Source organism: Thamnophis sirtalis, unplaced genomic scaffold (genome assembly GCF_051295495.1).
Source record: "Thamnophis sirtalis isolate CommonGarterSnake01/CBP01778 unplaced genomic scaffold, rThaSir2_p1.2 scaffold_4, whole genome shotgun sequence".
NCBI classification, from domain to species: Eukaryota; Metazoa; Chordata; class Lepidosauria; order Squamata; family Natricidae; genus Thamnophis; species Thamnophis sirtalis.
The window spans coordinates 141555187-141567764 of NW_028261384.1; the positions used below are offsets into that span (position 1 = coordinate 141555187).

Consider the following 12578-nt stretch of genomic DNA (forward strand, 5'->3'; position numbering starts at 1 on the left):
GATGGATGGATAGACTGATAGAGATTAGATAGATAGATAGATAGATACATAGATAGATAGATACATAGATAGCAATAGCAATAGCAGTTAGACTTATATACCGCTTCCTAGGGCTTTCAGCCCTCTCTAAGCGGTTTACAGAGTCAGCATATTGCCCTCAACAACAATCCAGGTCCTCATTTCACCCACCTCGGAAGGATGGAAGGCTGAGTCAACCTTTGAGCCGGTGAGATTTGAACCGCCGAACTGCAGATAACAGTCAGCTGAAGTGGCCTGCAGTACTGCACCCTAACCACTGCGCCACCTCGGCTCTCTCTATAGAGAGCGCCGATATAGAAAATCTCTAGAGTCAACTACAGGTAGTCCTCGACTTACAACAGTTCAGTGACCGCTCAAAGTTACGACGGCACTGAAAAAAGTGACTGTTTTTCACTTACAACCGTTGCAGCATCCCCGTGGTCGCCTGATCCAAATTCGGACGCTTGCCAATTTATGAGGGTAGCAGCGTCCCAGGGTGACGTGATCCCCCACCACACTTTTGTGACCATCTGACCAGCCAAATCCATGGGCAAGTCAGATTCACGTAACGAGCGTGTGACTACATTTAACTGCACTGATTCGCTTAACAACTGCGGCGAGAAAGGCCGTAAAAATGGGGCCAAATTAACAAACGTCTGGCTGAGGCCCACGGAGATTTGGGGCTCAGTTGTGGTTGTAAGTTGAGGACTAGCTGCGATCCGGGAGGAGAAAGGTGACCTGTGGGGGGTTCCAGAGCCCTTTTTGCTCGAGAAATGGAGGGAGACCCTCACCCTCTCCAGGAAGACGTCCCTCTTGGTGAACTTGCGGACGGCCGTCAGGGTGTCCTGCACGATGCCCATGACGGGCCGGTTGGACTGGGGCGTGACGATCATACGGGGCACCATGGCCAGTTCTTGGATCTCCGCCCGGGTCTCCAACGACTGGGGAAGGTGGAGGTTCATTTCGTCGCCGTCGAAGTCGGCGTTGTACGGGGTGGTCACACTGACGGATCGAAAGACACGACATCTGTGTCAGGACACAGCGAGGGGAGGGGCTGCCGCAGTTTTTGCAAGCGGAGGCCACGGAAGGAGAGCTAAGCTGGGCCCAACCCGGCTTTGGAGGACCTGTAGGTGTTCGCGCCGGCGTGCCGCACAGGGGGGGCCGGCCTCGACAGGACTTTGTGGCTGGCCTGTGTGTGCAGAGGGTTAATCGCGTGGTTCCAGGCGCCAACGACATTAGACGTGCCAGTCTAAGACCACCTTTACCTTAGAGGGGTCCATCTCTAGCCCCCTTGTTGATATGTGGAAGGCTAGGTAGTCTAAAAGGTTTTATGGAACTCACATTTAAGAGAGTTTAATATACAGGTGTGCGTTCAGCGGCTTTTTGAGCACCTGCCGCGCCAGTTTTACGTGCTCCTCGATTGTCTGTGTGTATATGAGAATAGCATCTAAATAGACAAGTACTCCCTCGGAGCTTCAGAGTTTGAACCGACCAAAATGAACAAAATTGCTTTCTGCAATAGTTTGCTCCTCCTTTATGTCTTATGGGAGGGGCCAATCATCTCCCGAGTCGCTCCTTTTGTCTTAACTGTTCTTGCCTTCCGGCAGCTCTGCACATGCGCACACTGGGAACAGGCTCCCCTTGTTCCTCTGCCTCGCTGATGTCCCACTCTGGAGGCTCCAGAGGCACCTCATAACTCTCAGGTGGCCCTGGCCCCCTCTCTGCCTCCGACGCAGAGCCCTGGTCCGAGCCTCCCCCAGACTCCAGGACTGGCCCATGTCCCTCCCCAACCTCCTCGCTGTCCGACTCTGCTGCCAGATCCACGGGCAGACCACAACAATATCTCTCTCTCTCAACCCAACACACCTAAACTGGGGGGTCTTGTGGGGAAAATAGGAGGAGAAAGGTGTGTCAAGATATATTTGCCAGCTTGAGTCATGGTAAGAACAATCAAGGGTGGTGGTGGGGAGATACAAATAGCTAAATAAATGCAAACAATTTATTCCCTCCTCCCCCTCGGGCAGGAGGAAGAAAACCAACCTGAGATTGAGCCGGAAGGTGGACCAGGGTAGGATACGGACTCGGTGGCCCATCATGGACATTTTGTGTAACGTGGGTTGCCGGTTGAAAATGACGATGTCTCCGTCACACATGTGTCTCTCCACCTGGAAGCGGGGAAGGAAGCCATCAGAGATGGAGAGGAGGAAATCCAGGTGAGCCCAGGGCAAAGGAGACCTCCCCCCTTCCCCCCCCCCAAAAAAAATATCAACCTCAATTCTGGGCTTGGTTAGCGCAGAGGAAGCAAAAGGACAACACAAACTAACAATTTGCCAAGATTTGCAGAATGATCGTTTTTTTTGTCCTTTCAAAAAGGTGTTTTACAGATAGTCCTTGGCTTACGACCGCTTAGCACTGAAAGAAGTGACTTACGACCGCTGCCCACGTTTAGGACCGCCGTAGCATCCCCAACAGTCACGCGATCAAAACTTGGCTGCTTGGCAACCGTGTCTTTACGACGATCGCAACATCCCAGCACATGACTCCCATTTGTGACCTTCCCGGCCAGTTTCCAACCAGCGGGGCAAAGCTGGATTCGCTTAACGACCGTGTGAGTCGCTGCCATGATTCGTTTACCACCACCACCACCCCGAGCTTTAGAAAAGCTCATAAAATGGCTCACTGAGCACCCGCCTTACTTAGCAACAGAAATTCCGATCCCAATTGCGGTCGTCAGTCAAGGACTATCTACAGGCCGTCCTCGACTTGCGACAATTGAGGCCAAGGCTCCTGTCATTAAGTGAGACATTTGTTAAGGGAGTTTTGCCCCGTTTTGCGACCTTTCTCGCCACGGTGGCTAAGTGAATCTCTGCAGTTGAGAAGTCAGTCACCCGGTTGTGAATCTCGCTTCTCCCGTGGCCTTCGCTTCTCAGGCGGTCGCAAAAGGGGACACGACAACGGTCGTAAGTGTGAACCAGTTGCCAAAGCGCCTGAATTTCGAGCGCGTGATTTCAGGGCTGCTGCAACGGTCGTAAATGTGAAAAATGGGCACAAGCCCCCCCTTTCTTTCAGTGCCGCTGTAACTTTGAACCGTCACTAAATGAACTGTTGTTATTCAAGCGCTATCCGCGTAGCATTTCCTGCCGTTTACACGATGCCCAACCGGAGTTGGCAGGAAAGATAATCCACCCGGCTGCCCACTGGGGGGGGGGGGGTTAGGGCCATTCTCCTGCCCCACTGGGACCAGTTCCCCCTCCACACACGCCCCTCTTTTTCAGCCAGACTGACCTTGTACCCAATTTGCAGGTGAAGGTCGCTGGACTTTGGGTGGAAGCGGAGGTCAATCCTGTCTCCGTTGTGCCGGATGATGTACTTGGCACCGGGATACTGGCTGTTCCCTCGGCTCACCAGCTCCTGCAGCCTGGGGGGGGGGGGGGGAGATGAGGGGGGGAGCCGAGAGTCAGAGAGACAGCCAGAGCGGCAAGTGCCGAGTGTTCGCAGGGAGGCGGCTGCCAGCCCGGCCTCAAGGCTCTCACCTGTCGATGTTGAAAGGCGCCACGATTTCGGCGAAGGTCATGTTGGCGGCGATGGAGCGTGGCACGCCCACCTGGTCGATGGAGAGGTTGGGATCGGGCGTGATGACCGTCCGGGCGGAGAAATCCACCCGTTTGCCCATCAGGTTCCCTCGCACACGGCCTTCCTTCCCTTTCAGGCGCTGCTTCAAGGACTTGAGGGGCCGGCCGGATTTCTGCATCGCCTGCAAAAGAGCCAGAGCGGGCATCAGGCCTCTGAGACGTTAAACCAAAAAAAGGAACCCGGGCTTTGGGGAAGGGGGATCAACAAGGCAGCGTGTGGGATTTTAGACCCTCCCCTCTGTCTTCACAGATCCTTCCTAGAAGGGGGGGGGGGTTTTCCTAAAATCCCACATCCTCTCATCCTGCAATGGAGGAACTCGGCTGCCCATCGTCCCCCGTGGAAATAAAGCTCGGTCCCCACTTTTGACACTCTTCTAAAAGGCTCCAGGGACATGGTTTCGACAAAGGGGCCAGGAGACCTCCCTAGGGTGATATGGTGGGATAGTTGTTGGCGGGCGAGTGAGGGTTTGACGAGGTTTGATTGGGCCTTATGGTTGCAAGCTCCCCAGAATCACCATGGGTGAAGCTGGGTGGCCCTATCATTTCTTCCTCAATAAATAATGATTTAAAGGAAACGCCTTCCCAATGTTGAGATTCATTAGAGAGCCAACTCAATAAGCGGCTTGAGATCCCAAGGCTTCCTATCTAGACCAGGAGTTTTGGCCACTTTAAGACTGGTGGACTTCAACTCCCAGAATTCCCCAGCCAGCTCTTTGTTTCACTTTGCCGAAGTCAAAGATATATTACGCTCCCTGCGTACCCACCATCTATTAAGAAAGTTACCCTACATGGCTGGCTGGGGAATTCTGGCAGTTGGAAGTCCACGAGTCTTAAAAGCGGCCAAGGTTGGAGCCGAGGTGGCGCAGTGGTTAGGGTGCAGTACTGCAGGCCACTTCAGCTGACTGTTATCTGCAGTTCGGCGGTTCTAATCTCACCGGCTCAGGGTGGACTCAGCCTTCCATCCTTCCGAGGTGGGTGAAGTGAGGACCCGGATTGTTGGGGGCAATATGCTGACTCTCTGTAAACCGCTTAGAGAAGGCTGAAAGCCCTATGAAGCGGTATATAAGTCTAACTGCTATTGCTATTGGAGACCCCTGGTCTAGACTGTTGTCCAGGTAAACTGGGATTATGTGTGTCCCCCCCCCGCTCGGACGCTGGAGGAAGGAAAGGCAAGTCCAAGATGCAGTCTTTTGCCCTAAAAGCAGTATTTCTCAACCTTAAAGACGGGTGGACTTCAACTCCCAGAATTCCCCCAGACAGCTGGCTTTTCCCACTTTGCTCAAGTCAAGATATGTTACATCGACCGCATTCTCACAGTCTATTAAGAAAGTTACCCAATGGGGGCAAAATGTGATAAACGTAGCCTAGTCCCATTTCCTTCTTGTCCCATCCAGGCTGAATGCTGGCTGGGGAATTCTGGGAACTGGGCTCCACACCTATCTTTGAGTGGCTGAGATAGAGAAACGCTCGCTTAGGCATTTCCCCTATCGGATGCCTTCCAGATGTGCTAGGACAGGGGTATCAAACTCAAGGCCCATGGGCCGGATCCAGCCCGCGATGTGGTTAGATCCGGCCCATGGGGCTGCCCTGGAAACAGCGAAGGACTTGCCCCCGGGAACCTCGGCCCCAGGGCAGGCCAGCCAGGCGCTGATCTACAACTTGGTGGGGCTGGAACGTAGTTGGCCTTAGGTCCGTGGGGCTGCCCCCCATCCCACCCCTGGGCTTGAGATGGAGACAATGGATCCCCTAGCCCCACCTGGGCCACCACAGGCACACACACACACCCCCAATGTTGTGAGCGACATCAAGCTGGCCATGCCCACACCTACCCAGTCAGCTGCGCCCACTTGGGCCCCCAAGATCAACCACGATCCTGAAGGGGCCCTCAATGAAATCAAATTGATTTGATGCTGGGACTACAATTCCAAGGGCTGGCTGGGGAATCCTGGGAGCTGAAGTCCACCCGTCTTCCAGCGTTCGTGATTGAGAAGCACCAGTGGCCAGGGTTTTTTTTTTTGGGGGGGGGGTGGAATGTCCTTAGGGCCCTTCCTACCCTTTCTTCAGGCACTTACGCGGGGCAGCCCGGGCAGTTCATTGTCCACCATGGTGGCCACGTGGAACTGGAGCAGCTTGACGTCTTCCGCGATGACATGAGCGGCCGCCCCGTTCTGCTCGTTGCGACGCAACTGGTTGTTGATTTTCACAATGTCGGCCAGCTTGTGAGTCAAGTCATCCTAGGGGGAAGGAGGGAGGGGGGGGCGGGGTCAGTGAGACTAATAACAAGCCGGGGCCCTTCCCCGAGTGAGCCCCCCCCCCCGGAAGCATGGATGGAGGCTAAGACAGTGTCCGACTGTGAATCCACTGCGGGGTCCGGGTTCAAATCGAGCCTCCCACCCCCACCCCCGAGCCGCCTGCAGCCACCTGATTCCTGGCGGAGCCTTGCATGACGACGGCCGGCCTGACGGAGAGGGGAGGGACGGGGAGCACGGTGCAGATCATCCACTCCGGCCGGGCGTATTTGGGGTCCATGCCCAAGATGAAGCATTCCTCGTCCGAGATCCGCTTGAAGATCTCGTGGACCCGTTCGGGGCTGAGCAGGATTTTCTTCTCTTGCGAGTCCTCGTTCACGTGCTTCCACTCGGCGTACAGCTCCAGGCCCGAGCGGCGGATCCGCGGCTGGTAGCGTCCGCACCCCCCGTGGCCCTTGAGGGAAAGAAGACAGTGTCACTGGGGGGCTGGGGGGGGAGGGAAACCCTGGTGCAAAAGAACCTCTCTGGGACCCTTATTTATTTTTATCCCACCCTTGTTTACGAAGCAACTCAAGAGGATGGATGGACTGAATACTCCTCTTCTACCTCCAATTTTCCCCCGTTTGGTCCAATGGTGAAGGCATCAGGTTAGAAACTGGGAGAGGGTGAGTTCTAGTTGCTGCTTTAGCCATGAAAGCCGGCTGGGTGACTTTGGGCCAACGACCAGGAGAATGGGAGTTGTAGTCCTGCCTTAGGCATGAAATAGATCTGGGTGACTTTGGACCAATCAACAGGTGATGGTGAATTCTAATCCAGCCTTAGCTATGAAAGCCAGCTGGGTGACTTTGGGCCGGGTCCCTCTTTCTCAGCCCAACCCACCTCACAAGGTGGTTGTTGTGGAGAAAATAGGAGGAAGGAAGGAGCGATGCTTTGAGTTACAAAAAGTATACAGGCAAAATAAAATAAAAAATCTAAAACCAAAAGGCAGCTGGAGAACTGAAATAGACGCCAACAGCCATGCTCTATTCTCCTGAAAGGTATATTTTCGCTCTAAACAATATTTCTCTTTTTCTCCTTCTGGGAGAGTATTTCTATTTTCACCTGAATAGTCTTTAGAGTTATCCAAAAGAACGTTAGCAAACCAACATGTGACCAAACTGAAATTCACCTACTTATTACCTAACTGAGTGTGTGTGTTGCCACAACTTTTCCTTTTGAGTTTAACAGGAAACCTCAATCAAGCCGGGTAGACTTTTAGGCAAAATCCAGACCCAATTAATTTATAAAAAGCTCGTTTAGACTCAGAGCCTTCCAGAGGAACCACTTGGTTCTTCCTAAGTGGGCCTCAATTACTTTAATTCGGAAGAAAACTTAAGGCGCAATTGGCAGAATTGCCCTTTGGGTGACCTGCAAGGAAATTCCGATGGGGAAATCTAAAAAGCAGCCGTTAAATGGGAGTTTTGTTCTTGCTTCCGAGTTGACAAGCATGGAGCATCCGTATTCCAAAACGGAAACGGCAAGCGGGGCACGCACGGTTTGATGAAATTCCCCTCGGGAGATTAGCGGGTTAAATTATCACAGGGGTTAACATCTGCGTATTAATTTCCCGGTGGAAATTCAGACCCTGAGAAGGGAAACAGCTGGGTTTTTTTCCAGGCAACAGGTAGATAGAATCCGAGGCAGTTACTTCTGATTGAGACCTGACTGACAAAATATGGATGTTTTTCCTATTTTATTGCCAAGGGAAAAGGTTCCCAAGTCTAATAACTAGCTTCTGTACCGGCTTCAGCAAGGGCAATTGCAAAAAGCTGAAAATCAAAGCAAATCAATTTAACTTTCGATCAAACAATGCAAAAACAATATGAAAGCTGCTTGGGGGAAACCACTTGGCCCCATCCCCAGGAGACTGGGAGTTCTAGTCCCACTTTACGCATGAAAGCTGGCTGGGGGGACCTGGAGCCAGTGCTTCTATCTCAGCCCAACCCACCTCACAGGGTGGTTGAGGGGGGGAAAGAATAAAAGCGGAGTATAAATAAATAATCAGGCGGTGATTTTCACGATAGGGAAAATAGAATGTTCACAAGAGGGATAGACAAACAGCCAGTGTCAACAGAAGTTCTCGCTTGCTAAACCTTGATTTTTGCACCCAGGTATTGTACCACAAGAAGAACACAAACAAATTATGACGAACCACGTCCAGCTCCCTCGCACTAAATGTCCAAGGAAGAGCAACAAAGAGGATCAAAGGCCTGGAGACTAAAACATATGAAGAATGGCTGCAGGGTTTGGCTACTCTGGAGAAAGGATGGAATAGTGGGGGACATGATAGCAGTCTTCCAGCATTGGGGGGGGGGGCTGCCCCAAAGAAGAAGGGGGTCAAGCTATTCTGCAAAGCACCCAAAGGCAGGAGAAGCAGCAATGGGTGGAAACCAATCAAAGAGAGAAGCAATCTGGAATTAAGGAGAAACTTGGTGAGGACAGTTAAACAGTGGAACTAACTTATAATATAAATCCAATAAACGAACAACAAACAACTTGCCACCAGAAGTTGTGGGTGCTCCCATCACTGGAGGTTTTTTAAGAAGAGATTGGACGACTTGCATGAAGTGGGACAGGATCTCCTGCTTGAGCAGGGGGTTGGACTGGATGACCTCCAAGGCTCTTTCCAACTCTATTAAGTCTGTTAATCAACCAGTGGAACGGCTTTCCTCCAGAAGTTGTGAATTGTCAATATAGCAATAGCAGTTAGACTTGTATACCGCTTCATAGGGCTTTCAGCCCTCTCTAAGCGGTTTACAGAGTCAGCATATCGCCCCCAACAACAATCCGGGTCCTCATTTTACCCACCTCGGAAGGATGGAAGGCTGAGTCAACCCTGAGCCGGTGAGATTTGAACAGCCGAACTGCAGATAGCAGTCAGCTGAAGTACTGCACTCTAACCACTGCGCCACCTCGGCTCTTCATATTGTTGTGTACATGATGTGCAATGACAATAAAGGCTATTATTATTATTGCCCAACACTGGAAAGTTCTTAAGAAGAGATTGGACAGCCATTTGTCTGAAATGAGATATGGGCTCATTTCAGGGGGTTGGACTAGAAGACCTCCAAGGTCCCTCGCAGCTCTCTTGATTGACTGAAAAAGTGACCAAAGCTCAGTGGGGAAATTCCTGAGGGTTTTTTGGGGGGCTCAACCGGCTTCCCTTCCACGTTGGGGCTCCTTCTCACCTTTTCCTTGGTGAGGTCCTCGTCCCCTTCGGGCTGCTCCACCCCAAATTTGTTATCCATCTCTTCTCCTCCCTCACAGATGTTCTTCCCTTTGCAGAGATCGTAGACGTGGGTTAGCCGCTTCTTCGGCTGGCCTTTCGACTTGGTCAGGATGTCCTTGATCTTCGGATTGTTCTGCAGGGAAAGAAGGGGAAAACAGACAGGGAATGACGCCCCCCTGGGTACTTGAGAGACCGCCTACTGCCAATCACCTCCACTCAACCTATTAGATCCCATAGACTAGGCCTCCTCCGAGTTCCATCAGCCGGTCAATGTCGACTGGCAACCACGTGGAGGAGAGCCTTCTCAGTGGCAGCTCCGACCCTATGGAACGATCTCCCCGTGGAGATTCGTACCCTCACCACCCTCCAGGCCTTCCGCACAGCCCTCAAAATCTGGCTATCCCGTCAGGCCTGGGGCTAAAGACTGAAACCCACCCGAGTGGTACGAATGTTGTGTTTTTTAATGACGTATTGTCCTATGTGTTAAATGTTTGTCCCCCCCCCCCTTTTCGAGTTGTAAGCCGCCCTGAGTCCCCCCAGGGAAAAGGGTGGCATATAAATAAACTTCTCAATCAATCTCAATCTCTCAATCCCCTGCCCTACAAGATGGGGGAGGCACGGAGCCCCCCCATTGGGGTTCAACCATCTCTCCCTTTGTTAGTTTCTAAAGTTTATTGGCTGTGCGTCTTATAAGAAGGTAATAACTCTGATATACCTTAGCTTACAATTTTAAAAAGATGGAAAAAAAAGATACAAAACTTAAAGAGAGATAAATAAATCACAGGTAGTTCTCGACTTCCGTTCGTTTAGCGACCGTTCAAAGTTACGACAGTGCTGACAAAAGTGACCGAGGGCAGTTTTTTCCACAACCGTGACAACTGACTCATATTTATGACAGTCGCAGCGTCCCGGGGATCGCATGATCCCCTTTTGCGGCCTTCCGACAAGCAGAGTCCACGGGGGAAGCCAGGTTCACGTAACGACTGCAGGGATTCGCTTAACAAAGGCAGAGAGTTCGTAAAATGGGGCTTAAAACTCGCTTAACCAATGTCTCGCTTAGCCACGGGGGTCTCGTTACTCACCGAATCGACCAGCAGTTTGGAGCAGAAGAAACAAACGCACCGGAGGACTTTCATGGTTTTTCCTAAAAAGCCGACGTGGAAAACCGGCTTGGCCAGTTCGATGTGGCCAAAATGGCCGGGACATTCGGTCATGTTGCCTGCCGGAGAGAAACAGGAGGCGGCAGTGATTATCATCATCATCATCATCTTTTAAGGACCCCATAATCCTTTGCAGGGTGGAGTCTGGGCAACTGAATGGAGCTGAGTATTTACTGGCCAGATGCCCTTCCTGTTGCCAGAGCGGAGTTTCGTTCGGCAGATAAATTCTCATTATGCCCAGAGAGAGAAATATCTGCCTCTACCTGGGATTGAACTCACAGCCTCCTGATCGTGAGGCGAGAGCTCCACCTCTAGGCCACCGCACCACTCTCAAACGGGAGGCAGCGATGTCCTCTGACCCTATCGGCCCACGGCACAGATGGGGGCACCGCCCGGGTCCTCACCTGCGCATGTCTGGCACCGCCCGGTCCTTTCAATGACCCCTTGGCGAGGATCCATCAACCCTCCGAGTTTGGGGCGACCGCCTTCTGTGGTCTCTGGGTACTTGATGCCCGTTTCGGTCACCGACATCCGTTTCTAGAAATTGCAAGCAAAAAGCGGGTGAGTGCCGAGTGCGACGGGTCTTTGGTTAAAACGTGTGAATGTGTCACAAAACAGTGGCAATCCCAAAGAGCCAGAGTGGAAATTAATACTTTGGAGAGGGGGGGAGAGAAAAGAGTTTGGCCTAGCAGTTAAGGAAGCAGGCTAAAAACTGGGAGACTGGGAGTTCTAGTCTTGCCTCAGGCATCAAAAGCCAGTTGGCTGGGTGACTTTGGACGAATCACCACCAGGTGATGAGAGCTCTAGCCCTGCCTTAGGCATGAAACCCAGCAGGATGATTTTGGATCAATCACCAGGTGATAAAAGAGAGTTCTAGTCCCACCTTAGGCATGGAACCCAGCTTAGTGACTTTGAAGCAGATATTCTCTCTCCTCCCAGCCCATCTCAGAACTGTTGTAGGGTAAATGGGAGGAAAGTGTGTTGGATATATTTGCTGTCTTTTTTATAGAAATAAGGGTGGCTTATAAATTAAATAAAAAAGCTAAATAAAATTGCTGATTAGTTATCTCTTTTAAAACAGATTTACACTGCCAAAAAGGATAACCATTTTTTCCCCACCGCCCCAATAAGATGATTTTTCAAATTGTCACAACCACATGTTTAACACACCTCTGGTTTAACAAGATATTTTGCTAACGGGGAGGGGGGAAACAGGATTTTGCTGTTTGACATTCTGGGCTCCCCCCCACCCATTCCCACACAGGAGGGGCTTTTGAAAAAAACAGGAGGAAAGCTTGAAAATCTGGCTTGGCAGAATTTGGGACAAAAGTGGAATAAAAAAAAGTTGGTTGAGGCTGCAGAATACTTTTAGATCAGATGACTGGGTTTTTATTTACTTATAAATGAGTTACTTATAATAATTATAATTAAATTCATATGCTGCTCATCTCAATGTTGCAGACTCTGGGTGCTTACAATGTAACAAAAAGGTAAGTAAAATAATACAAAATGATACAAAATGAAGGGGATTCAATAAGAAATCAAGTTTGTAGCTACCGGGTAAATATGGGCCAGTTCCTCTCAGCCCAGCCGACCTCACAGGGTTGTTGTGGGGGAAAAGATTAGGAATAATCCCTGCTTTGAGTGATTTATAAAGGCGGGATAAAAATTCAGTAATACAATCTGAAATTCCAGCAATTAAATTCTTTGAGGATTCCCAAGGCTGCCAATTTGTCTGCCCAGTCACTCTGGATAGCGAGACAAGCGGCATATAAATTTGATAAACAAAACTTACTTAAAAGTTTCCTGTAAAGTATTAATAAGTGCAATTATAAAAACCAGATTAGAAGTTTCATCAACCAAAAACTCTGCCAATCAGCTTGCTCAGAGTCACTCTGGATAGCGAGAGTAGCAGCATATAAAATTAATAATTTTTGATGTTTTGGAATAACCCACAATTGGAAGACACCCAAATAAATTCGGGCGGCAGAAGCTTTTAAAAGGCAGAACTAGGCAAGGATCATGCTGGGCCCTGATCTTTATCAAGCCCCTCTCTCTTAAAAATCAGGATTAAAAGAAAGGAAGGGGCAGGGGGAGAGAGAAAAAGAGCAAGAGAGACCCCTAATCCAGAGTGAAACCACTTCCAAAAGGAAGGCCACTGACACCTGATGCATTTTCTTTCTTTTTTTGGAAAAGAGCCATTTGCACTTGGAAAAACTGGAAACTTCCCGAGAGGGGGGGCATTTGGGAG

At 50.6% G+C, this 12578-nt stretch overlaps 1 protein-coding gene and 1 pseudogene across 1 annotated transcript in view; both read right to left on the minus strand.

The window, feature by feature from the left end:
• LOC148046929 (uncharacterized) overlaps positions 1 to 566 on the minus strand; it is a 3142-nt pseudogene extending 2576 nt beyond the window's left edge.
• Positions 1 to 12578, minus strand: part of POLR2A (RNA polymerase II subunit A) — a 44145-nt gene that overhangs the window by 29937 nt on the left and 1630 nt on the right. The window contains exons 2-10 of the mRNA XM_087714289.1: positions 10732 to 10864; positions 10250 to 10386; positions 9127 to 9300; positions 6072 to 6353; positions 5723 to 5884; positions 3552 to 3772; positions 3304 to 3436; positions 2059 to 2183; positions 810 to 1020 (exon numbers count right to left, since the gene is read on the minus strand). Coding sequence (XP_087570415.1) covers positions 810 to 1020; positions 2059 to 2183; positions 3304 to 3436; positions 3552 to 3772; positions 5723 to 5884; positions 6072 to 6353; positions 9127 to 9300; positions 10250 to 10386; positions 10732 to 10864 — 1578 coding nt within the window. The remainder of the gene's footprint in view (positions 1 to 809; positions 1021 to 2058; positions 2184 to 3303; positions 3437 to 3551; positions 3773 to 5722; positions 5885 to 6071; positions 6354 to 9126; positions 9301 to 10249; positions 10387 to 10731; positions 10865 to 12578) is intronic.